At 49.7% G+C, this 26,547-nt stretch overlaps 1 protein-coding gene and 1 long non-coding RNA gene across 3 annotated transcripts in view; both read right to left on the reverse strand.

Annotated features, from left to right (window-relative positions):
- Positions 1-214: 214 nt before the first annotated feature.
- Positions 215-13,555, reverse strand: LOC122207121. Its single transcript, XR_006196666.1, has 3 exons — positions 12,875-13,555; positions 9,152-9,259; positions 215-1,119 (listed from the first exon to the last, which is right to left on the reverse strand). It is a non-coding gene; the product is annotated as an uncharacterized LOC122207121 (long non-coding RNA).
- A 7,979-nt stretch (positions 13,556-21,534) lies between these two features.
- IGF2BP1 (insulin like growth factor 2 mRNA binding protein 1) overlaps positions 21,535-26,547 on the reverse strand; it is a 41,444-nt gene continuing 36,431 nt past the window's right edge. For both annotated transcript variants that reach the window (XM_042915135.1, XM_042915134.1), the window contains exons 13-15: positions 25,587-25,718; positions 25,225-25,338; positions 21,535-23,382 (exon numbers count right to left, since the gene is read on the reverse strand). In XM_042915135.1, the coding sequence (XP_042771069.1) occupies positions 23,290-23,382; positions 25,225-25,338; positions 25,587-25,718 (339 nt within the window). In that variant the 3' untranslated portion in view covers positions 21,535-23,289. The remainder of the gene's footprint in view (positions 23,383-25,224; positions 25,339-25,586; positions 25,719-26,547) is intronic.

Raw genomic sequence — 26,547 nt, forward strand, 5'->3', positions numbered from 1 at the left:
TTCTTCTTCTTTTTAATGTTTTTATATATTTTTGAGAAGAGAGAGACAAAGCATGAGCAGGGGAGGGGAAAGAGAAAGAGGGAGACACAGAATCAGAATCCGAAGCAGGCTCCAGGCTCTGAGCTGTCAGCACAGAGCCCGATGCGGGGCTCAAACTCACGGACTGTGAGATCATGACCTGAGCTGAAGTCAGACACTCAACCTGGGAGCCACCCAGGTGCCCTCCGGATATTTACGTGTTAATCACTTTCTTTGTTTATTACTTCCTCGCCTCCTGCAGAATGGAAGCATCAGGAGAGTGGAGATCTCATTTATTTTGCACTATCCTATGTCCTCAGTACCAGTGCAAAGGCTGGAACATAATAAGCATTCGATAAATGAGTGAAATTAGGTGAGTTATTCTCGCCCAACTTGAGGCGGGGCTAGTTTGCCCGGAATAAGGGACGTTTTTGTTCTGGAACAACATATATTAATGGATTAATCGGCTAAGGCCATTATAACAAAATGCCATCAACCGGGTGTCCTAAAGAAAGTTCTTTTCTCACAGTTCTGGAGCCTGGAAGTGTGAGATCAGGGTACGGGGATAGTCAGGTTCCTGTGAGAGCTTTCGGCCTGGCTAGCAGACAGCTACTCTCTCACTGCGTGATCACATCACGTCTCATTAGGGCACTTATCCCATCTTAAGGTCCCCTGTCTCATGCCATCATCTAAACCTAACTACTTCCCCCCAAAGCCCCGGCTCCAAACACCATCACATTGGAGGTTAGGGCTTCCTTTTAGAGAGGACACAATTCAGTCCATAACTTTGCTTTTTTCTGTCCTCTTGTTTTCCTGCAAGACCTATGTATCTCACCGATATCTTGGTGGTTTGTGATCCCCCCAAAAAAAGAATGTTTTGGGCAACTGAGAAAGGACCTGGGTGTCTTGAACTTCTTTGATATTTACTTGGGCTTTCGATCTCCGGCTGTATTGTATCCTTTGTCATTATTCCATCCTATGTGAGTATACTTTGCTGAGTCCTTCCGATCTGACCTTGGGAATTGCTGCTTCTCCTTCCTGCCGAGCCACCTGTTTGGCCTCTTCCGCTTCTGTGAACTCCTTCCCGAAGGTCAGATGCGTCTAAGGGGACAGAGGGAGCGCGAGATGAGGCGGCGGGATTGTTCAGGCAGCGCTGCCGCGCGGGGCCCCCGTGGCCGCTGGAAGGAAGGGGCCAGGAATGGCTCTAGCAGCTGGAGGCCTCTGTGAGGCCAGAACGTCCTTCCACCTCCACATCCGGGTCCAAACCGAGGGCACACCCCGGAAGCCTCGGCTGCCTCCACGGCTCCCGCACGTCCTTCTGTCGCCCTCGGCGAGATCTGAAGCAGACAACCACCCGTGGGCACCAGAAGGCACCTACTCAAGTGACCACCTCCCAAGGGGAGGAGGCTGCGGGTTCTAGGACCCCCGTCCTCCGACCAGGGCCCATCCTTTGATGGCCTGTTGGAAGCCCCCAGAGAGGCCAGATGGAAAACTGAGCCCCTGAGAGCGAAGGAGGCAGCCGGTTCTCAGGCATTCAAGGGCGTGACGCTCTCCGCTTATGGATTAACCATCCCCGTCTTTCGCACGGAAGCCCCACCACCAAACAGGAAGAAAATGAGAGAAGAAACTTTCCAAATCATGATTTTGCAAATCATAGTATTCCCTATGTGTGAGTGGTTCTTAGTGAAGAATTTAAAAGAAAGAGAAGGTAGGCAAATCTATTGCTTAGGGTGAGCATTTAAATTTCTGATTATCCAAGGCCTCCCCTAACAACATGCATAACTGAGACTTGGCTAAAATAAACATCCCTGATGATAGTGCAGTCATAGATGGGTAGACGATTCTTAATGCCTAGCTTATAGCAACTTACGGACCAATCGAATTTTTTTTATTTTTTTTAATGTTTATTTACTTGTGAGAGAGAGAGACAGAGACAGCGTGTGAGCAGGGAAGGGGCAGAGAGAGACGGAGCCATAGAACGTGAAGCAGGCTCCAGGCTCTGAGCTGTCAGCACAGAGCCCGACACAGGGCTCGAACTCACAAACGGTGAGATCATGACCCGAACCAAAGTCAGACTTAACCGACTGAGCCACCCAGGCGCCCCTGACTGATCTAATTTTTTATTAAAGGGGGAGATAGCATTTGTTTTTCTATCAAATTCCATTTGCTTTGTTTCTTCCTTCCATTCTCCTAACTTCTGCTTTTTTTAATTTAATCTCTTCACAACTTCCACCAAAGACTAAATCTCGGCCCCTCTTCTAGAATCTTTGACACCTTTAACCCCCCAAACTACACCTGTTCTGTTCTATCTGCCCAGTTTCTAGACTTTTGTTCAAAGTCTGAGGAAGAAAATCCCATCCTGAGAAATGAAAAGCGAGGCATATTTAAAAAAAAATCGGGGCGCCTGGGTGGTCAGTCAGTTAAGCGTCCGACTTCAGCCCAGGTCACGATCTCGCGGTCCGTGAGTTCGAGCCCCGCGTCGGGCTCTGGGCTGACGGCTCAGAGCCTGGAGCCTGCTTCCGATTCTGTGTCTCCCTCTCTCTCTGCCCCTCCCCGATTCATGCTCTGTCTCTCTCTCTCTCAAAAATAAAAATAAACATTAAAAAAAAAAATTTAATAATAAAAAAAAATTCTCTCTAGAAGGGCCAGCGGAGGGCAGCAAATTTCCCATAAAATCTGAAGTGTTTTTATATTTTATTTTATTTTATTTTCATACATATGGATTTTTGTGGTCAGCCTGGATTGTGCCCTGTACAGAAGGAAGAGAGCTTGGCAAATAGTCTGAACTCTTCTAGCAGTAATGCTACATACACTCTAGGGATAAAACTGAAAACTGAAATAGACCCATTGTAACAAAGCCTGAAACCATGCCTCAGCAAGACAGGGTTATCTATCTTCCTGTCTTCCCTCAGGAAGTAACTTAACTTCCTGCCAGAACAAAATGTAATATTCTTTTTTTTTTTTTTATTTTTTTTTTTAACGTTTTATTTATTTTTGAGACAGGGAGAGACAGAGCATGAACAGGGGAGGGTCAGAGAGAGGGAGACACAGAATCTGAAACAGGCTCCAGGCTCTGAGCTGTCAGCACAGAGCCCGACGCGGGGCTCGAACTCACGGACCGCGAGATCGTGACCTGAGCTGAAGTCGGACGCTTAACCAACCGAGCCACCCAGGCGCCCCGCTTTTTTTTTTTTTTTTAACGTTTTATTTATTTTTGAGACAGAGAGAGACAGAGCATGAACAGGGGAGGGTCAGAGAAAGGGAGAAAAATGTAATATTCTTTATGGGAAGATAAAGTAATTCAGAACCTCTACAACATAGTACCACAATGTCCAACATACAATAAAAAATTACTGGACATGAAAAGAAGGAAAATGCAACCAATAATCTGCAGACAAAAGAGCCAATAGAAGAAACTTCTTCCTTTTGTTTGTAGCTACTTCAGACAATTTCTAACTCCGTGATAACCTAGAGCTCTCTTTTTACACTCTGAGCGAACTCCTTAACAACTTTATACCTGGTTCACACGGTATTTTTAAATTATTATTGAGGTATATTTGATAGACAACATTATATTTGTTTCAGGTATACAATAGAATGATATCTATCTATCTTTATAGTATATAGTGAAATAATCACCACGCTAAGTCTAGTTAACATCTCTCACCATATATAGTTACACAGTTTTCTTTATCTTTTCTTTTTTTTTTTCAATATATCAAGTTTATTGTCAAATTGGTTTCCATTTTTTCTTTATCTTTTCAACCACTGGTGGACACCTAGGTCATTTCCACCTTTGGCTGTTGTAAATAATGCTGCCTGGGTAGCTCAGTCGGTTAAGAGTCTGACTTCAGCTCGGGTCATGATCTCACAGTTCATGGTTTGGGCCCCGCATCATGCTCTGCACTGGTGGTGTGGAGCCTACTTGGGATTCTCTCTCTCTCTCTCTCTCTCTCTCTCTCTCTCTCTCTCTCGTATATATATGTGTATATACACATGTGCTCTCTAAATAAAAAAATAAATAAATAAATAGGGGCGACTGGGTGGCTCAGTCGGTTAAGCGTCCACCTTCAGCTCAGGTCATGATCTCACAGTTTGTGAGTTCGAGCCCCACATCAGGCTCTGTGCTGACAACTCAAGAGCCTGGAACTTGCTTCGGGTCTATGTCTCCCTCTCTCTCTCTGCCCTCCCCTGTTTGCACTCTGTCTCTCTCTCTCTCTTTCTCAAAAATAAATAAACATGAAAAATTTTTACAAAAAGAAGCAAAATAAATAAGCTTAGAAAATATTTTTTAAGAAAAATTTTTTTAATGTTTATTTATTTTTGAGAGAGACAGAGACAGAATGCGAGTGGGTTAGGGGCAGAGAGAGAGGGAGACACAGCATCCGAAGCAGGCTCCAGGCTCCCAGCTGTCAGCACAGAGCCCGACGCGGGGCTGGAACCCACGAAAGGTGAGATCATGACCTGAGCTGAAGTCGGACCCTCAACCGACTGAGCCACCCAGGCACCCCAAGCTTAGAAAAATTTTTTTTTTTTTTTTTTTTTTCAACGTTTTTTATTTATTTTTGGGACAGAGAGAGACAGAGCATGAATGGGGGAGGGGCAGAGAGAGAGGGAGACACAGAATCGGAAACAGGCTCCAGGCTCCGAGCCATCAGCCCAGAGCCTGACGCGGGGCTCGAACTCACGGACCGCGAGATCGTGACCTGGCTGAAGTCGGACGCTTAACCGACTGCGCCACCCAGGCGCCCCTAGCTTAGAAAAATTTTTAAGAGACAGACTGATGCTTGCCAGGGTGGGGGGTGGGCAAAACGGGTGAAGGGGATCAAAACATACAAACTTCCATTTTTTAAATAATTTCCAATTATAAAATTAATAAGTCATGAGGATGTAATGTACAGCATGGTGATTACAGTTAACAATAGTGTGTTGCATATTTTGAAGTTGCTAAGAAAGTAAATCTTAAAGTTCTCATTACAAGAAAAAAATTTTCTAATAGGAAACAATGACATGATGCTTAACATCATCAGCCATCAAAGAAATGCAGATCAAAATCACAGTGAGCTATGACACCCACTAGCATGGCTATTATCAAAAAGACAGACAATAGGGGCGCCTGGGTGGCTGAGTCCGTTAAGCGACCGACTTCGGCTCAGGTCATGATCTCGCGGTCCGTGAGTTCGAGCCCCACGTCGGGCTCTGTGCTGATGGCTCAGAGCCCTGAGCCTGTTTCAGATTCTGTGTCTCCCTCTCTCTCCGCCCCTCCCTTGCTCACGCTCTGTCTCTGTCTCAAAAATAAATAAACATTAAGAAAAAACATTTTTTTTAAATTTATGAATGCATAAACAAAATGCACTGTATGGCATATTCATACAGTGAAATATTGTTTGGGAATAAAAACAATGATGTATTCAAAAGATATAGAAATATCGAATCATTATGCTGTAAACTCGAAACTAACATAACGTTATATGTCAATTACATCTCAAAAAAAAAAAAAAGCACAGGCATACCTCGGAGATATTGTGGCTTTGTGTGCAATAGCATTACGTCTAAAAAAAAAAAAAAAAGGACACATCTTAATTTTAAAGTGCTTTATTGCAAAAAAAAAAATGCTAACTATCTTTTAGCTTTCAGCGGGGTTGTGATCTTTTGCTGGTGGAGGGTTTTGCTTTGAGCCGGACAGCTGGTGACGGATGAGGGTGGCAGCTGCTCAGGGCTGGGGTGGCTGTGGCAATTTCTTAAAATAAGACAGCAAGGAAGCGGGCTGTGTCAACCGACGCTTCCTTTCACGGGTGACTTCTCTGCAGCGTGCCGTGCGGTGTGAGAGCACCATCCCCAACAGAACTTTCGAAATTGTGGAGTCATGGCTTTCAAGCCCTGTTTTATCAATGAAGTTCGTGTGATATTCCAGATCTGGTGTTTGTCGTTTTGACAGTCTTCCCGCCATCTTCGCCGGGAGTCGGGTCCATCTCAGAAGCACCCCCCCTCATCTGTTCAACTTAGTCACGAGATCGCAGCAACGTACTCCCATCTTCTGGCTCCCCTCCTGCTTCTAGTTCTCTTGCTTTTCCACCACGTCTGCAGGGACTTCTTCCACTGAAGTCCTGAGCCCCTCAAAGCCATCCACAAGGGTTGGAATCAAGTTCCTCCAACTCCTGTGAATGCTGATATTTTGACCTCTTCCCGCAAACCACAAATGTTCCTCGTGGCATCTAAACGGTGAATCCTGGGACACCCGGGTGGCTCAGTCGGTTGAGCGTCCGAGTCTTGATTTTTGGCTCAGGTCATGATCTCAAGGTTGTGGGATCAAGCCCTATGTCAGCCTTTTTGCTGAGCATGGTGTCTGCTTAACATTCTGTCTCTCTCTCTCTCTCTCTCTCTCTGCCTCTGTTCCTCTCCCCAACTCGTGCTCTCTCTCTCTAAAAAAAAAAAATTAAATGGTGAAACCTTTCCAGAAGGTTTGCAATTTACTTTGCTCAGATCCATCAAAGGAATCACTATCTAGGAGAGCTGAAACCTCACAAAACGTATTTCTTAAACAACAAGACTTGAAAGTCAAAATGACTCTTTTATCCAAGGGCTGCACAATGGATGTGGTGTTAGCAGACATGAAAAATCATTAATCTCATTGTACATCTCCACTGGAGCTCTTGGGTGACCAGGGTGCATTGTCAAGGGGCAGTAATCTTTTGGAAAGGAACCTTTTTCCTTTCCAACGCAGCAGTTCTTTAAGTGGGCTTAAAATATCCGGGAAACCATGTTGTAAACAGATGTGCTGTCATCCAGGCTTCGTTCCATTTCTACAGCACAGGCTGAGTGAATCTAACGTCATTCTGGTTTTTTCTGTTTTGTTTTGTTTTAGAGAGAGAGCACACACGAGCAGAGGAAGAGAGAGAGAGAGAGAGAATCCCGTGCGAGTCGATGGTCAGCACAGAGCCTGACTCGGGGCTCGATCCCACTACCTTGAGATCATGACCTGAGCCGAAATCAAGAGTTGGAGGCTCAACCGACTGAGCCGCCCACGCGTCCCTTAACATAACTCCTCAGGGCCCGAGGGTTTTCAGAATGATAGGGGAGCACTGGCTTCAGCTGAAAGTCACCAGCTGCGTTAGTCCCTCACAAGAGAGTCACCCTATCCTCTGAAGCTTTGAAGCCTGTTATTGACTTCTCCTCTCTAGCTATGAAAGTCCTCTTCCTCCAAAGAAGGCTGGTTTGCCTCCCATGGACATCTGGTATTGAAAATCTGGTATCAATAATTATCTTAGCTAGATCTCCAGAATCACGTGCTACAGCTTGTACATCAACACGTGCTGCTTCACCTTGGACTTTAATGGTATGGAGAGGACTTCTTTCCCACGAGCCAACCTCTGCTCGCCTCGTATTTTCCTTCCGCAGCTCCCTCACCTCTCTCACCCTGCACAGAACTGAAGAACCCTGGGGCCCTTGCCCTGCATGAGGTTGTGGCTTACGGGAATGTTGTGGCCGGTTTGATCTTCTCTCCAGACCGCTAACACTTTCTCCATTATCGGCAATAAGGCTGTTCCACTTCCTGACTCCCGTGTTGACCGCAGCTGCCACTGTTCATTTCCTTCCAGAGCTTTTCCTCGGCATCCACGACTTGGCTAACTGTTTGGCACGAGAGGCCTGGCTTTCAGCCTATCTCGGCTCTCGGCATGCCTTTCTCGCTGTGCTTAATCATTTCCAGCTTTTGACTTAAAGGGAGGGATGTGAAACTCTCCCTTTCCCGTGAACCCTTAGAGGCCACTGTCGGGTTTTTAACGGGCCTGACTTCCCTATTGCCGGGTCTCAGGGAACAGGGATGCCTGCGGATTAAGTTCACTGTCTTACATGGGTGCTATTGGTGGTGCCCTTAAAACAGGCACAGTAAGTGACATCAAAGATCACTGGGCAGACGTCATCGTAACAAACATATATAACCGAAAAAAGTCTGACGCGTGGCAATAATTACAAAAAGGTGACACGGAAACACAAAGCGAGCGAGCGCCGTTGGAAAAAATGGCGCCATCGGCTTGCTCACTCCAGGGTTGCCACAAGCTTTCACTGCAAAAAACGTGGCAGCGGGGCCCCTCGGTGGCTCAGTCGGTGAAGCGGCCGACTTCGGCTCAGGTCACGATCTCGCGGTCCGCGAGTTCGAGCCCCGCGTCGGGCTCTGGGCTGACAGCTGGGAGCCTGGAGCCTGTTTCAGATTCTGTGTCTCCCTCTCTCTCTCTCTGCCCCTCCCCCGTTCATGCTCTGTCTGTCTCTGTCTCAAAAATAAATAAACATAAAAAACAAAAAACGTGGCATCTACAAAGTGCAATAAAACGAGGTATGCCTGTATTGGTTTCGTCTACAACCTGAACAAACCTCGAAAACACTGGCTAGGTGAAAGAAGCCAGTCACCAAAGGCCATAGCTTGTTCGGTTCTATGTCTATGAAATGTCCACACAGGCAAATCTAGGGAGACAGATTGGTTGCCGGGGGCTGGAGGAAGGGGGCAATGGGGAACGACCATTAACGGGGTTTCTCTGTGGGGGAGGGATGAAAATGCCCTAAAACGGGGCTGCGGTGATAGATGCTGAACTCTGACTGTGCAAAACCCAAGGGATTACACACTTCAAGTGGGTGAATTTTATGGTTCAGGATGATATGGCTGAGTGGAATTGTATTTCTTTTAAAAAAAAAATTTTTTTTTTAACGTTTATTTATTTTTGAGACAGAGAGAGACAGAGCATGAACGGGGGAGGGGCAGAGAGAGAGGGAGACACAGAATCGGAAGCAGGCTCCAGGCTCTGAGCCATCAGCCCGGAGCCCGACGCGGGGCTCAAACTCGCGGACCGTGAGATCGTGACCTGAGCCCAAGTCGGACGCTTAACCGACTGAGCCACCCAGGCGCCCCTGTAGTTCAATAGCGTTACCGGAAAAACCAAAAAACCTCAAAAAGAAGCAACGATGGCCTGATAATATACGAAATAATGCTGCGCCTCACAATCGATGTCATCTTATTCGCAATCGATGTCATTGATTCAGTAGGGCGTTTGTTTTCTTAATTATCAAAGCGATCCTTTGATAACATCCACATCGTAGAGGCCGTTATTCGCGCTAACGAGGGTAGTATTAATATCCTTACCTTGTAGATTAGTGAACAGTCATTTTCCCGGATTTGAGGTCAGGTCTGTACGGCTCCCACGCTCTGCCTGCGGTGAGTGGGGAGTGATTGCAAACCCCAGGTTGGTGCCTGGCAGGGAGAAGGTTGTGATCAGAGGAGCTGAGGTCAAGGCTGAGCCGACCAGGAAAGTAGAGCTGATTTTGACCCCAGGAGTCCAGGTGGAGAATTAGGCAGGTGTTGGTTTTTCCTAAAACATGGTTCTTGGCTACGGGGAGGAAAAGCAGAACGAGAGGGCTACTTATGTGGTTTGGGTCTCCTACATTCTGGCCCTCTTCCCCAAACTCACAATGGAATGACTTATTTGTTTTGTTTTCATGTTTATTGGTTTTCGAGGAGGGGGGCGGGGAGCGCGAGTGGGGGGAGCAGCAGAGAGAGAGAGGGAAACACAGAATCCAAAGCCGGTTCCAGGCTGGCAGCACAGAGCCCGTCCAGGGGCTCGAACTCACGGACCGCGGGACCATGACCCGAGCCGAAGTCGGACGCTTCACCGACTGAGCCACCCAGGCGCCCCCTTGAATAACTGACTTCAGTGGGAGGTACCTTCCAGGGAATTGCCACATGCAGAGACCGAACCCGTCTGAAATCTGTTCTGCGGGGAGGTGACCCTCATCTGGCCGGTTAGTTATCATTTCTGGGTTTTCCCTTTTCGGGAGTCCATCCGTCTTTCAGGGCCACCTGCCGCCTGGGGATGATGCCAGCTTGAAAGGTCCAGCGAATGTCCCAGGTGCCGCCCACTGCTGGGTACTTTTTGCTACCAAGGGTTGTGCTCAGGAAGCCCCAGAACGTGACGCAGCCCATCTAAGAGTCCCTGAGTGATATGACACCCATTTCCCATGCAACTGACCTACAGCCTGGACCTTCGATTCGTTTTCTCCCCTGCAGCCCGAAGGGGGATTTACCTCAACCCGTGTCTGGGCCGCCATTTGGGGGGAGCTAGTTGCCCAGGGGCTGAAGTTTTCTGGATTTAATTGTCCCTGACAGTTGGTGCCAACTGTCAGTCCGACCCCCGAGTGGCTACCTCATCATCTGGGTGCTTACGTTTTCCATTATAAATCCAGGCTGAGGTCACGGTGACTCGGAGGGAAGTTACAGCTTTCCCTTCCTGTCGCCCACGCGGACCTCTCAGAAAGCTTCTCTCGGGCAGGCCAGTGCTTCCTCGTTGAGGTAAAGACCCACTGAGATCGGGGCCCTTGTAGGAGACCCAAGAGAGCTCCGTCGTCCCCCTCCCATGGGAGGACAGCTGGAAGACGGCTGTCTAAACCAGGAAGCTGCTTCTCGCCAGACACCCAAGCTGCCTATGACTTGACCTTGGACTTCCCAGGCTCCCGGGGAACCAGGACTGTGCACAATAAATTTCCGTGGTTTATAAGCCACACCGTCTGTGGTATTCTGTTACACCAGCCCAGGGTGACCAAGACATTCAGCTTTTGGGGCGCCTGGGTGGTTCAGTCGGTGGAGCGTCCGACTCTTGAGTTCGGCTCGGGTCATGATCCCAGGGTCGTGGGATCAAGCCGCGCCTCAGGCTCTGTGCTGAGCGTGGAACCTGCTTAAGATTCTTTCTCTCTCTCCCTCTGCCTGCCCCCCCCCCCCACCCTGCTTTCATGCTCTCTCTCGCTCTCTCCCTCAAAAAAAAAAAAAAAGAGAGAGAATCAAGCTTTTGCTCCAAACCATCCCCAATGTTCCTCCCTTCCCACTCATTCTAAGAGCAGACCCTAGTACAGCTCTGCATAAATGACTGCCCTTGACCACCAGGGAGTATTTGACCTACAGTCACAGCCACAGGTTGGAGGGAAGGAGTTCTTCTCTCTTGTGCAAGAGGAGGAACAATTATGAAGCCCCTCCCCTTCATCTGTAACTCTAGCCAACCCAAAACATTGGGGTCTTGGGGCCACAGTAAAGTACCACCTGTCCCCCTTGTCACCAAATGCTTCAGCAACCAGAGTCACCACCATCCAAACATCCTAACCCATAGCTGGTGAATTGGGCTGCAGGGTCTCACCTATGTCTTTCCAAAAGGACACTGCGATCTCCTCAACTTCCAGAAGAAGAGGTGTTAAAAATCCAATATAACCAACTTGTCAGGGGTAGGTGGGCCAAGCCCCATGAAGTATGGCCTCTGTATGGGTTCAATGGCATCCTCCTAAATGATATGGCCACCGTGAACCTTAGAATGTGACCTTGTCTGGGGGCATCTGGCTCAGTTGGTTAAGCGTCCGACTTCGACTTAGGTCGTGATCTCGCATTTGTGGGTTCGAGCCCCGTGTCGGGCTCTGTGCTGACAGCTCAGAGCCTGGAGCCTGCTTTGGATTCTGTGTCTCCCTCTCTCTCTGCCTCTCCCCTGCTTATGCTCCCTCTCTCTCAAAAATAAACATAAAAACTTTTTTTATAAGGGGAGCCTGGGTGGCTCAGTCAGTTAGGTGCCCGAGTTCAGCTCAGGTCATGATCTCACTGCTTGTGAGTTGGAGCCCCGCACCGGGCTCTATGCTGACAGCTCAGAGCCTGGACCTTGTTTCGGATTCTGTGTCTCCGTCTCTCTCTTCCTCTCCCCCACTCATTCTCTCTCTCTCTCTCTCTCTCTCTCTCTCTCTCAAAAACAAACATTAAAAGAAAGTTAAAACAACAACAACAAAAGAATGTGACCTTATCTGAAATAAGGGTTTTTGCGGATGTCTGTAAGTATCTCAAGATTACATCATCCTGGATGAGAGTGGGCCGTTAAGTCCAATAACGACTGTCTTCATAGGAGACAGAGAGACAGAGACAGAGCCACAGAGAAGACCATGTGAAGACGAAGGCTGAGACTGGAGTGATTTGTCTACAGGCCAAGGAGGGTCAAGGACCGCTGTCAAGCACCGGAAGCTGGAAGAGAGGCGTAGGTCTAAGGGTCTCCAGAACTGACCTACTGACACCTTGATTTCAGACCTCCGGCCTCCGGAACCGTTTTAAGCCACCAGCTTCGAGGGAATTGTAACAGCCTCCCTAGGAAACTAATAGAGCCTCATTTTTTTTTTTTTAATTTTTTTTTTAACACTTATTTATTTTTGAGACAGAGAGAGACAGAGCATGAACGGGGGAGGGTCAGAGAGAGAGGGAGACACAGAATCTGAAACAGGCTCCAGGCTCCCAGCTGTCCTCACAGAGCCCGACGCGGGGCTCCAACTCGCGGACCGCGAGATCGTGACCTGAGCCAAAGTCGGCCGCTTAACCGACTGCGCCACCCAGGCGCCCCTAATAGAGCCTCTTTACAGCAAGACACATAGGCCAACTTTGACCAACTTCTGCTGAGAGTTACAAATGTTGAATTAGGAACATGGAATTTTTTACTTTGTAAAAAAACAGCCGCTTTCCCTGGACTGTCAGGGAAACTCACTGTTTCAAGACACTCTCCCTGGCCGGCAGGCCTCGAGAGTTGCTGGGATTACTGGTTGTGGTCGCTCCCCCTGGCAGGCAGCCAAAGCCATGAAGACTGGGATCTCTAACTCGCCAAACAACAAGGCATCATTATAAAGACAAGAAATAACAAGAGTTGATGAGGATGTGGGGGAAAAGGGAGCCCTCGGATGCTGCTGGTGGGAATGTACATTGGTGCAGCCACTAAGGAAAACAATACGGAGGGTCCTCGAAAAATTACAAGTACATCGATCATACGATCCAGCAATTCTAAGTCTGCTTCTGGGTACTTACCCAAAGAAAGGGAAGATGCTAACTCGAAAAGATGCACGTATCCTTACGTTCATTGCAACGTGATTTCCAACAGCCGAGATATGGAAGCAACCTGAGCGTCCATTGGTGGATGAATGGATGAGGATGTGATCTGTATCGGCAACGGAATACCACTCGGCCACAGAAAAGAATGTTGTCGCCATTGGTGACAACATGGATGCACCATGAGGACATTAAGCCAAGTGAAATACGTCAAAGATAAATCACATATGATTTCACTTCTACGTGGAATCTAAAAAGCGATCCGAACAAACAAAACTCAGAGACGCAGAGGATACAGTGGTGTTTATCAGAGGGAAAGGAGGGAGGGGGTGGGTGAAAAGGGTTTGGGGGGGGGTCAACCGTATGGTAAGGACTTACTGTGGCGATCACTCTGCAGGGAGTATACACGTGTCACTCTGCTGTGCCATACGCCTGAAACTAACATAACGTTATATACCAATTTGACCTCAATACAAAATAAAGGGGCACCTGGGTGGCTCAGTTCAGTGAAGCGTCCAACTCTTGATTTCGGCTCGGGTCACGATCTCACAATTCGTGGGTTCGAGCCCCGGGTCTGGCCATGCACTGACAGCGCTGAGCGTGCTTGGGATTCTCTCTCTCCCTCGCTCTCTACCCCTCCCCCACCACGGGCAAGCAAGAGTGTACTCTCTCTCCCTCTCTCAAGAATGAATGAATTAGGGGCGCCTGGGTGGCTCAGTCGGTTGAGCGTTCAACTTCGGCTCAGGTCACGATCTCTCGGGTTCGTGAGTTCGAGCCCTGCGCCGGGCTCTGTGCCGACAGCTGGGAGCCTGGAGCCTGCTTCCGATTCTGTGTCTCCCTCGCTCTCTGCCCCTCCCCTGCTCATGCTCTGTCTCTCTATCTCAAAAATAAACATAAAAAAGAATGAATAAATAAGTAAATAAATATTATATAACTATACATGTTTATTATAGACAAATAGAGCAATATAATGTACGATGGAAAAAATAAAAACCTTCCTATGCAGAGATTAAAAAAAAAAAGATATCATCATAGACTGAAAATTTTGGACACCCGAAGAATTTTCTAGCACTTTGTGTACATTCACAGTACAGCCTGTGACACATTTCAGTCCCAGTTATGACAGTTCACACTGTAAATGGTCTGGACCCTTCACTTGCAAAGTTACTTTATCTTTACCTCGGCACCACCCCTCCTACTACCTCCCACCGCTTTCCTGCAAGTTTTTGGCCCAAATCCATTAGGTGTTTAAAAAAAAAAAAACAAAACAAAACAGAAACACAAACCAGGGAGTTTTAACACAGACACTGTGGGAATTACGCAGCAACTTGCACAACTTTGCGCTTCCTTTTGGGTTTTGTTAATGTTTGTTTACATTTGAGAGAGAGAGAGCACGCATGAGCACTGGAGCGGGGGTGGGGGTAGGGGAAGGGAGAGACAGAGACAGAGTTTGAAGCAGGCTCCAGGCCCCGGGCCATCAGTGCAGAATCCGACTCAGGGCTTGAACTCATGAGCTGTGAGATCATGACCTGATCTGAAGTCGGATGCTTGATCGACTGAGCCATCCAGGCGCCCCGCACTTCCTTTCGGTTTTAAGTGGCCATCAACTCAGCCTCAAACTCACCTTTAACACCTGAAAGCACCGATCCTCCCTCTCGCCGCTTGACCTCCAAACGTCTATCCACAGGTGGTATTAACCATGAGGTTCCAGAAAGTCCTATACGCCAACCTGACCCACGCAGTTCCCGAATAGGTAGGACACCTGCCCTCTCGCCCACGACTTAGGTGAGGGCTAAGCTACCAGACCCTGGGGCACGTGTAGCACCCCCTACCCTGCCATGCAGCCTCCAGTCTTTTAAGGGCACCGTACCTTCATGGGCCCCACACCGGGCACCAAAGTTGTCAGGCTCGTGCACACATGGGAAGGCAAGGCCAAAGCCAGTTCTGACCGATTCGACCAGGAACGATACAAAAAGCCGCTTTTGTGCATTTACCACTGATTACTTACACAGATGGTGAAAAGAAGGGTGTTCTCGCAAACCGTCAGCAGAAGTAGCTTCCGTGTTTCGCCTACACCAGCGAAGGTTCCTCTTGTAGAGATGGGTGGTTAGCTGTACTGGCAAAGGTCTGGGTTCTAGAATCAAACGCTTTGTGGCTTGAGTAACATAACCTGTCTGATTTTCGGTTCTGTGTATAAAAGGGGAGTGACATTCATTTCAGGATTGTTGGGAGAGTTAAACACGCTGTCACGTAAGGCCCCGAGTGCCTTAAATGGATGTAAGCACACTGTTGATTCCAACAAACGTTGGCCATTATCAGCAAAGTGTCCACAGGGCTTCATCCCCGTGTTTCAGCCACCTTAAATGATTTCAGAAACAGGGCAGGGAACAAATAAATATTCACCTCCTGCGTGAAGTTTCCAGCAAGACTGGAAAATCATGTCCCGACATTGATCTCCTTATGTGGGAGGGCACAAATAACCGCCAACACTAAACCCAGCCTAAAGACTTTTAACTTATCCAGATCCACCTTAATTAAACCTTTCGCAAACACGATTGGATTTGGGGAGCCAGGGTGGCTCAGTCGGTCGCGCATCCCACTCTTGGTTTCGGCTCAGGTCATGACCTTACGGGGTTCGTGAGTTCGAGCTCCGCGCTGACAGCATGGAGCCTGCTTGGTTCCCCCCTCCCCCCACTCTTGCTCTCTGCCCCTCCCCCACTCACTCGCACTCTCACTCTCTCAAAATAAACTAAAAAAAAAAAAAAAAAAAGATTGGGTTACGTAGGGAAAAAAAGAAGAGATGTGGAGAGAGAGGATTAGGAGAAACGACAGGTATAACCATTCTTAGCAAATGTTCCCCACCGTCCCGGAGTGGGGGGAAGTGAAATCTTCACAGATCTGCCCAATACCCAGGACAGACATAAGGAGGAGGGACAGATCATTCCATTCTTAGCGTGTCCCCTTAACATCAGACTTCACAACACCATTAACTGGCGCTAGACCCATCTATTCAGGGTCCAAACAGCCCTAGGTCTGAACAGATGGCCTAGAACGTTTCTTTTAAGCATGGTATCGCCCTGTACCATCAGGTCATCTTTGAAAGATGTCAGGGCAGAAAGGGCTGGACCAAGAATCCGGGGAGCCACGCTTGGGAGTCTAGGTTGTGTCCCTCCACCTTGCTGACATTCAGAAAGGAAACTAGGCGAGGGCAGGGTCACGGTAGCTGGTGACGGAAACCCGGAAGGAAGAAGCCATTTGCGTAATTTTTCTTGGGGCAGGGGTCAGGAAGGGTAATACCTCTTCCTGACCTCCAGAGCCACCGAGACTGCTCTGCACTGATTCTCCAACATGCACCGATTCTGCAACACGGCGGAGGCCGTATTCCAACATGCAAAAGGCGTTAACAGCAAGGCACCATCTAAAGGCCACTCCTTGTTGGCTGTCAGTGAATTTAAGCAAAAGGCCTCGTCTGCATTTGAGTGACTCTGGTCCCTGGGAACCAGGACTCTCAACACTGAAGTCGGCTGCTGGAGGTCTGAGCATCTCCGCTACCAGACCCCAAAGACCACCACCACCAGCTCCCCCCCGGCCGAGATGACACAGACACACACGCGCGCGCAGCTTTCGATAGAAGTTTCCTTTTTATTTTTGAAATTGAAACAGCAGAATGAAGTGGTCTGTAGCTTAAACAACCTTCATGGGAAAAGCTGGAGCGCCCATCCAGCAAAAGAACAAATTCGCAAAGTCTGAGTCAGCTGCCCCACCTCCCCCGACAAAGCAAAGTACAGATTAAAGGGTGGGAGAAAGGGTACAATCAAAATACCGTGGCGATGGCTGGCAGACTTCCAGCCAGGTACAATTTTCAAAGTGGCCGCGAATTACAAAATGGGATAGCACAGTCACATGCAGGAGCCCCTTCCGGCCGCCACCAGGATCCGCATTCCAGAAAAACACACTTTCCACTCTCCTGAGTTAAGAGGGGTCTCAGGACTGGATGCGAATTCACTTTGCGCTGGGGAGGGGGCTCCTTTGACTTATTCTGGTTTCCGGGACCAGGAGGAAGATGCTGGAGCAAAGGGGAGCATCCAAGTGGCGACAGAGGATGTTTATTCATTATGCTAACTCATCATCTGCTGAAATTCATTTTGAACACCTTTACATTGCAGTGGGTTACATAAAATGTACACGGAAGTGTTACAAGTGGCCTCCCAACCCCCACAGGGGGAAAAAGGTGAGTCAAGACTTAAGCACCCCAACACACACACACACACACACAGTCTTTATTCTTGCTGGGGGGACGGAAGTCACCTGGCCGGGAGGGTGTCAGGGGGAGGAGCGCAGGTAAAACTCACTGGTGGGAACAGGGTGTAGGGGTGGGACAAGCCAGGGGGGCAGACCGTGATCGCCGTCCCAGTTAGGACAGCACATTATCTTAAACAAGTGGAGAAACTCGCCAAAGAGTGAAACTTATTTACGGGGGAAAAAAAGAGAAAAGTCTGGGGAATTAAAACAATCCAGTGGTCACTGGAAAATGTCTCCCTCTTTCTTTCTTTCTTTTTTTTTTTTTTTTTTTGGTTTTTTTTTTTTTAATTTTTTGGAAAGTATTTTTAAGGTAATATTTTTTTTTTTTTCCTTTGGAAAAAGAAATCTTTTTCCCCCCCTAACCTAAGCAAGTGGAGTTGCCACTACCTAATTTATCTCTATTGTCTTGCTAAGAGGTAGATAAAACAAAAGTGAAATGGGGCTTCTATGAGGAGGTCCATTAGAGGGTGGGGAGGGGCTGGGATCGCCCAGTGGACTCCCCGACTACAAAGACGCCTGAGCGACCAGAGGACCGGGGGCCTTGGACTCTCTCAGGGCAAAGGATCCCGCACCACCTCTTCTAGAGCCAACTGTCCTCCCCCCTCCCCCCCCCGCCCCCCCGTGCGAAGACTGAGGACACAGCGGAGGCGGAGCATCTCAAAGAAACCCTGTTGAAGAGGTCTTAGCTCTGGCTTCCCCAGGCTTCCTGACGCTAGGGCTGAGTGATGGGTTCCAGGCCAAAGCCCCGGATTTCACCTCCAGCCAGCCTCTCTGGTCCAACGAGATAGGCTAGAGCAAGTGAGCGGAGGTCAAGCCGGAGGGAAAGGGGTGACACGCTGGACCCCCGGGCAAGGAAGGCGGAAGGGGAGGGGGGGACCTAATTGCCAGACCGCCCAGCCCCCTGGACAGGGGTGGGGGGAAGTCCTGGCAGGCCTGCCTGTTCCTCAAGAACAAACCTTTTTTGTGGCACAAGCCTCAACTCACTTCTCCTGGCTAGGATTCATACCCTTATGCACGAGTCCCTGCCCTCGGTTCCAATCTTATTGTAAGGATTGAGGTAGTTAATCCATTTCTACTCGTAGCATCCATCACATGTGGTAACTCGAAAACACACGCTCCCGAGGAGCTTCCTGCTGTTTAAGAGAACGAAAACTTCTTCCAATGTCTCGTCAGTCCGGATTCAACCACGCTAAGACACCACGCTAACGGTGCCCACATCAGGCTGTGCCCCAAGGAGGTGCACGGGCCCAAGGGTCAAGGTTGGGATCTGGCCCTCGCCCTCTACCTTCACCTTCGGTCACGAGGCCTCCTCCCTGCCCTGTACCCCGACAGAGAAGCCTTATGTATCCAAAGAAACCGAAGCTTCCAGCTGGCGTTACTCGAAGTCTGGGTACCAGAGAGACGTTTCTGCGTCTACGGCATCGAGCGTTTGGAAGGGAAATGGCTTTATGTCCCCTGGCATGGAGGTCTCCCATCTTCCTGCAATTACCGTGGTCAGGCTGTGCTGTCTTCCTTCCACCAGTTTGCAACAAACAGGCAAAAAACAGTGGCGCGGTTTGAATGTCAAAGCCACTAACTAGGGTCTCCCCGGAAAACACTTCAGGAGAATGAAAGCAGATCGCCTCCCCGCTCCCCGCCCCCCCCCCCCCGGGTGGGAGGTGGGAGGAAAGGGGTGACTAGAGGTGCCGGCTTTGGCTTCGGAGTGAACTGGAAGCCTGGGCGGTCCCTCTGGGGCTCTGTGAGGTAGTTACATAGCACTGCTCGTTCCCAGTTTGGCAGAGGGTTATGTCTGGGGTGGGAGGAGGGGAAGGCACCCTTGAGAGCTAACTGAGGCCCCTCCTCGCTGCCAGTCTGCCAGGCCTGAAGGGAACTCGCCATGCTATCTCTGCGGTGGGGGCAGGGGACAGAGAGCAGTCCCACGTGGAGGAGCCCCAAACTTCCCCTCCTTCCCCAAAGTGCAACCAGGAGCCAATGGACCCCTTTCTCAGCTCCCTACCCCCTTGGCAAGTTAAGCACCGCCCCCACGTCCCCCAGGAGCCTCAGAAGGGAAGGGACGGGTCTTTAGCTCGCACTGTTTCCAGGAGCCCCTCTCAGAGGGCCCAAGTATACGTTGAAAGATGGCTACTGCTTGGCTTCAGAAACGGCCTCTCTCAGCCCCCGTCTGTCTGTCTGTCTTTGGCACAGAGGAAAACGGACACAGAGCCACCTGGAGTGTTCCCCGCAGTGCTCTCTGGGTTTTACATGGGGTCTTTCCTGCCAATAGTGAGGCATACCTAAGAATAGCTCCCAACCACCACCACCCCCCCCCCCCCCGGAGGTGGAGAGCTCACGGGAAAGGAATAAGGACTTGACAAGGACCCAGGGGAGGGCAGGAAAGGGCAGCAGGAGATAAAACTCTGTCCCTACGTATGGCTCTCTCCTACCCAGACCCTTCTGAGGAGCCGAGTCCACAACCCAAACTGCAAAAGGCAACCAGACCCTAGAGGGGATTAAAGCCATCCGGGTGTAACTGTCAGATGCAGCTTTGAAGTTAAGTGAATCAAACCATTTTGGTTTTTTGTGTGTTCCACAGAATAAAAAATATATCCTAAAGAGATGGTCCTTTCTTAAAAATATATATGTAGCGCACACACACACACACATATATATATCTCTCTCTCTCTCTCTTCAGTATAGAAGTGGTTTTCTAAAAGTCACTTTTCTCTGATCATCCAAATCTCCCAAGTGCTTTCCGCGTTGACTTATCTCGCCAAGGACGGGGAAATGGAGGTGATGTGCAGGAGGGCAAGGCGCTGCCCCAAGACCTAGCCTAAGGGTCAAAGGCGGGCCCACCAAGACAGGTCCCTTTATCCCGCTAAACTTTAACCACCAAACCATATTCCTTCTGCTTCTGATAGGGTAACTTTCACAACTTTCCTGCTGGGCAAATGTCAGCGATGAGTGGAAGCTGTGCCTAATTCAACTAACGTCTGACAGTCCCTCGCCACACTTCCTGGTCTCTTCCGGGAGCTGAACCAGCCAAAGGAAAAGGACGTGGGCTTAAGGTGTGACGGGAGCAGGATCCCAAGGAAACTGAACACTGCAACAATCACATTTCAGGTACTGTGGGTGGTTTTTTTGTTTGTTGGTTTTTGTTTTTTGTTTTTCTGCTGGTAGTTTGAACCGGATATTAAAGCATGCTTGCTGCTGGAAATTCGCCTTAAATCACCAAATGGCCGATGTCTGAACGTTATCTGCTTCATTTTGGGCTAAAGCATATAGAGCCAGAGATGGAAGTTGGGAGACCCTTTTTTTGTGGTTAGGGCAGGTGGGAAGCTCAATTACAGAGGCCTGATATCACCCCTAAATGCTCTCCTGCTTCTTCCTCTCTTCGGGGTAGACAGTTCTGGAGGTTGTAAAGGAATGTCATGGGGACGCAAGGATAAGACACGAGCGAGGCAGGAACCTGCCCCCCAGTCACATTCCCATACCCCCCGACTGCTTCTTGCACGCACCACCCTAAATCAAGAATTCCTTTAGGTTTGGGTCCGCTGTTAGAACCAATCAGATCAATCTAAAGATGACAGGAGACGAAGGGGCAATCATCTGAGTGTCTGTCTGCTCCTTGGTCTGTTGACGCAGACCCAAAGGAACAGCAAGATGGGACTGAAATGAAAACAACACCAAAAAAAGAAAAGACTGCAATGACAAACCAGGTGGACCTCTCTGAGGGTAAGAGAGCAGCTGTGTCTCTTCCACCAACGGAATCTTGGCTCCCATACTTCTAGAAAGAGAAATAGAGGGTTTTTTGTTTTTGTTTTTTTAAGTGGGTATACTTTTTAGATATTATTTCACTCCTCGATAAAACGGAGGCAATTATTTAAAAATATCTCAACAGCACCACTGGTGGGGAGAACTGGCTGGGATGCCCTTTAACCAAAAAGGGAGAGAGGAGACGCCATGAGCAGGTGGCTGGGGACTGCTGTTCGGCCACCGGAGGCCCACGGCTCTGCTAGGTCTCTGAATCCCCAGCAGGCGGGATTTCCCAGGAGAGGCCAGTGGCTTAGGAATCTGGGAGTCAGAGATCAGGGCCTCACCCCGGGCTCTCTCCACCTTGGGCCGCTGAGCCCCAGCCTCCTCCCAAAGAGCCAGCCCCTGCTGCCCTTCCCATAGGGCCTGTTCTCCATAGAGAGATCCTAAAGGCTTACACTGGCTCATGTTGTAAGAAATTATGAAACATAACTTTCTCGTTTTTTTTTTTCTTTTCATTAAAAAAATAAAATATTCAAGACTATCAGCTTCTCTTTTGCTTTGCTTTTCTTTTTTATATAAAATATCAGCAAGCCGCAAAGAAAAAAAAAAAAAGGTTAAAAAAAGGTGGGGGGAACAAAAAGGAAAGTAATTGCTGAGGTAACTTCATACCTTGAGGTAGTTTACTTCGCGCACAGCATTACCTGACTGACTCCGCCCACGTGTCATGGTTGTCTCGTTGTTACTACTGTTGTTGTTGCAGTGTCGGAAGGAGGGGACTCCACGCATGGGCTTTTCCACATGCAGAGAGGCCTTCCTCCCTTCCCAGCACACTTGATAGCATTGTCCAAGGTAGCTAACTAAAGTGCACCACCTGGCTGATATGCGTTGACAATCAGTATATTAGGAGGGGAGGCCCAACCTCATTCAACTGATGGCTGCTGTCTTCCACAAGGGCTGAACTTCCAACGGGATCTTACTGAGCCTGGGAAATTAATAAATTAAGCTTATTTACCCCTTTGTGCATAGGGTTGCTGGTATTTTGAACTTTGTTTTTAGGCACAACTTTTGTCATGCCGGTGATTCACGGAGGCAGAAGCCATCGGTTAAATCATGCCTCTGGGATAACAACAGAAGCAAATACTCTCCCATTTACTGGATATTCATAACGTACGCCAGACGGTGGACTTCAGCTTCACCGGGAGCTCGGGGTTGGGTTCCACATCCCACCTCCACCAAGGGAACAGTGCCGTGGCGGGGGAGTGCCCCACAACCCCTGCCTCTGGGAACCAGCCCTTATAGGAGCACACGGGCTGGAGTGAGGGCACAGTGGCAGCCTTTGGGGCCACTCAAGTCCTCCGTGGAACTGAGACTTTATCAAGGGGAGTTACGTCCCCTTCCCAGTGCTCATATCCAATCATTAAAATAGACTTTAAAAAAATATAAAATCTGCCTGAGAATGGTGGGAATCAGGGACAGTACAGTGGTCAGCCCCTACCCTGCCGAGCATTCACTACCGCCCACGTGCACCTAGATGGGGAGAAGGACGTGAATGGGGCAGGGAATCTCAGTGGGGAAGTCCCGACAGAGTGGAGAACATTTTCATCGCGCCAATTTTTCAAGATGGCGATCTGGACTAGATCAGCCATAAGGGCACTCCTTTTAAACGTGGATTACTATACAGTTTAATCACATTTCTCCCCCGTTCTTTATTCCTTGCTGTTCCTACCGGTTGGTTAGGGAAGGAGTGGACTTAAACTATAGATGCTGGTGTGTCTTCTCCTCTGAGTCAATAACGTAAGCAAAACAATGCACTGGTTCCCACCTTTTCTGGTAGCAGTACAGATAAAACAATTAGCGTGACTTCAGGAAGAGGCTATATAGGAAGAGGTTATGTCAGGGCACGAGAGTAGAGGTATTTTAATCAACGAACCAAGTAGGAGAAGGCTGGAAGGATTTTCGGGTTGAGAAGCAAACCATCCTTTGAGGCTGATTAAAACACCCCTCTGCATGATTTAAAAACCTGAAGGAAATTTTATTTCTCTTCCCACTGGGGCCTGACCCACTCTCTTGGTGGGACCTGGAGAACTTACTTCAACAATCCACGTTTAAAAGCACCCTGAGCTAGAATTTCCACGGTGACACCCTGAGGGGCGGGCAGTGTCGGGCCAATTGGTTGGGCGTGTGGGGCCGAGGGATCAGGGTTCCTCACTGGAACGTCTTTCCTCAAGCCAAGCGGGCAAACCTGGTCTACATCCCGGCCCAAGGGTCCCTGATTCCCACTCATTCTCAGGCCTGCTGGGGAGAACGCGCTCTCGACTTCAGCCCGTTGTCCTTGAGTCGCCGCGAAGGGAAGGGGCTGGTCACTTCCTCCGTGCCTGGGCCTGGTTACTCTGTCCCTTTTGGTGCAGCTGTTTCACTTGGGCCAGGATGTCTCGTATCTTCCGCTGGGCCATCTGTAGGAAAAAACAGACGAGCGGCAAGAGTGAGGGCCTCCGGTTAACAAAGTTGCCACGCGTACTGCGGAACCCCGAATCAACCTCCTGGAGTCGCCAGGAGCGTGTGCTCCCTCGGAGGGTCATAAACTTCGGAGACCTCCTCCCCACTGACCACAGCCCCACCACACACGTCGACGTTCCCAGGAGAGAGAACGAAACGTCCAGAGACGGATTTAGAAACCAGCAGTGACACCGAAGCCCCACCGTACAAAATGGATCGGTGTCTCTCCCCTCCCCTTCTCAAAGGCGCCTTCCCCAAGAACACGGTTCCACGACGGAAATCAACAGCACAATGCGACGCCCGGAACCGGTCGCCAGAATCGCGTCCTCCCACCCACGGCGTGCTTGGTTTCTTGGTTAAACAGAAAGGTGGTCTAGGTTGAGGCAAGACGGTGGACTCCCTTTTTTTAGATCACTTCCTATTCGGTCAGCCCCGAGCGGACGGCTTACGTAGCTTTTCTCTCTACTCCTCATCCCAACAGATGAAAACCATCCCCGCTTCGGTACTGAAAACCTCCTGGCCCTGTGCATCCTTGCGTACGTCCTTTACCCTCTTAAGCTCACACCCCCATCCGTAAAATGAGGCTATCGTGGGGCTTACGCGAGTTAATATATGTCAACCACACAGAATGGTGCTTGGTGCAGCAGACTCGGCCACAGACGCTACCGTTCATACTTCTCAAAAGACGGTCCCAGAAAAGTCAGCCAAAGCCATACGGCGCAGAAGACCACGCAAGGGGGGTTCGAGTTCCAAGGCCACTGCCTCCAGAACCCACGTTCCTGCTGCTGCACAGCCACACCACACTGGGAACCAAGAGCCCGGGTTCCCGGCTCCCGTACTGCCTTAGACAGTGTCGGTCGGGCCACAAGCCTGCTGTGAAACGTCTGTCCTCTAAGAGGAAGGGGTTGCGTCCAAAGGCCTCCGTACCCCTTCCGGTTCCGACACTGGAGGATGTTAGGAAAACCTCACTCCCTTCCGGTCATCCTTTGCCTGACTTTTCAAAGTACGGAGCATTTGACCCCGACATCCACTCTCCTTTGCAGGCTCTGGGGTCAGTCCCAATGCTGGGCAGTGCCGACCGGCTCCCTGGAGGTGGGGGTGGGGAGTTCTGCAATGGGACGGTGGAAGGACTGGAAGCAGGGATGGAAAAGTCATTGTGAGAAAGGCTAAGGGACTGTACTGGGGAAGGGCCATCCAGAATGTGGTTATCGGCATTATTATTTCACAAACAAGACTTGGCGGGGGAAGGGGGTGATACCAATTTCCTTTCTCATCCTGTGCACAAGGTGTTAGCGAAGCACTAACGTTAGACAACAGGAAGACTCTTAGTTGATGACCAAGAATATAGAATACATACTGGCTATTATATAGGATATATATCATACATGTAATCCTCAGACCGCTCTCCCTACAGCCTCAAGAGGAAATAAGACATCTACACGTCACACTCCTACACTTAGAAAAGAATGACCCAGGGGCGCCTGGGTGGCTCGGTCGGTTAAGTGTCCGACTCTTGATTTCGGCTCAGGTCACGGTCTCACAGTCTGTGAGTTCGAGCCCCACCTCAGGCTTACGCGACAGCACAGAGATGGCTTGGGATTCTCTCTCCCCTCTCTCTGCCCCTCTTCTTTCTCTCTCAAAACAAATTAAAAGGAAACTGAGCCAGCCCGGAGGCAGGCAGAGTCCACCGGATTCATCCAGGCCATGGAGGTCAACATCTGGAGTCTTCCCTCTCTGATCCCCGGGCTCCTGCCACCCTCCCGCAAAAGGGCGGCGGGGGGGGGGTGTGCCACGTGTACCTGGCTGGCATAGAAATGCCCGATGATCTTGACGATGACCTGGTCGTTCTCATCTGGGGTCTGGTCTCTGGGCACCACCACCTCGGCTGCTGTCAAATTCTGCAACTCGTTCACCTGCATGGCCAGGGGTGAAGAGAAGCTCAGGGCGCCATCAAGAAAGGGTGGGGTTGGAGGGAAGGACAAGAGGCAAATTGCTAGCAGGTAACTAGAGGACTCCAGAGCTGGGCTGTGGAGGAGAATTAGGTCAAGGAGCACGTCGGGAGTCCTCAGGTTGTGCGGGGTAGGGGAGAGGGAAGCCAGAGCAGAGCTGTCGGGTTTGAGGACAAAGATCCAGAACTTTCAGCCTGGCCCTCAAGGCTCACCGTTTTGCCACCTTTGCCAATAACCCTGCCGGCAGCTGACGCTGGCACCCGGATATGGGTCTCCAGCTTTACTTCCTCCTTGGGACCAAAGAAGTTCTCCTCCTTGAGTTTTCCATAAATTCTTCCCTGAGCCTGAGAGGAAGAGATCCTTGTTAATCAGCAGGCCATACACGCGACGAAAAGGGAAGCGAGGTAAACAGAGACGTCCGGTCCCCAAGCTCCAGCCCCTCCCCTGCTGCCCCCCAGGCCCCACCCAGGAGTAGATCAACCATCTACCCAGGCGACCGAAAATGCCACTGTCGTGGCATTGACCTGTTCCTTCTGATTGCTTGTAACACTGGAGAGCCGGGGCAGAGTTAACTGAACCCATACCTCCCAGAACAATTCATAAGCTACAAATCCCTATAGGGTCTGGGATGACCCCATTGACTCGAATGAGGCCGCAGAGAACAGGCTGTGGGCCGCTGCACACAGCCTAAAGAGCCTGTCCCCATTCTCCATCCCTGCCTCGGTCAGGATGTGCTCACTGTCGGCTCTTGGGCTATGTGACCAGAATTGCAGGCACTTAGCGATGGATACAAAGGAGAGAAGGAAATTTGGCATCAAAGGTCTACCTTTGATGTAACTAAGGCAAAGCCCAAGGAAGAAGCCAAGCCCTAGGGTTTCCTTCTGTCCCGAATTCCTGTTCACCTTCAGACGTAAAGAAGGAAACAGAAGTCAACAGAAATTAAGTGTGATGCCCAACTGGAAGCTGCACTGCAATGCTTTATCCTGCAGGGGCACCTGGTTGCCTCAGTCGGTAGAGCGGGAGACCCTTGATCTCGGGGTCGTGAGTTCGAGCCCCGCGCCGGGTATAAAGATTACGTAAAAGAAATCGGGGCGTCTGGGTGGCTCAGTCGGTTAAGCGTTCGACTTCATCTCACCGTTATTGAGTTTGAGCCCTGCGTCCCGCTCGGAGCCT

Source organism: Panthera leo, chromosome E1 (genome assembly GCF_018350215.1).
Source record: "Panthera leo isolate Ple1 chromosome E1, P.leo_Ple1_pat1.1, whole genome shotgun sequence".
NCBI lineage: Eukaryota > Metazoa > Chordata > Mammalia > Carnivora > Felidae > Panthera > Panthera leo.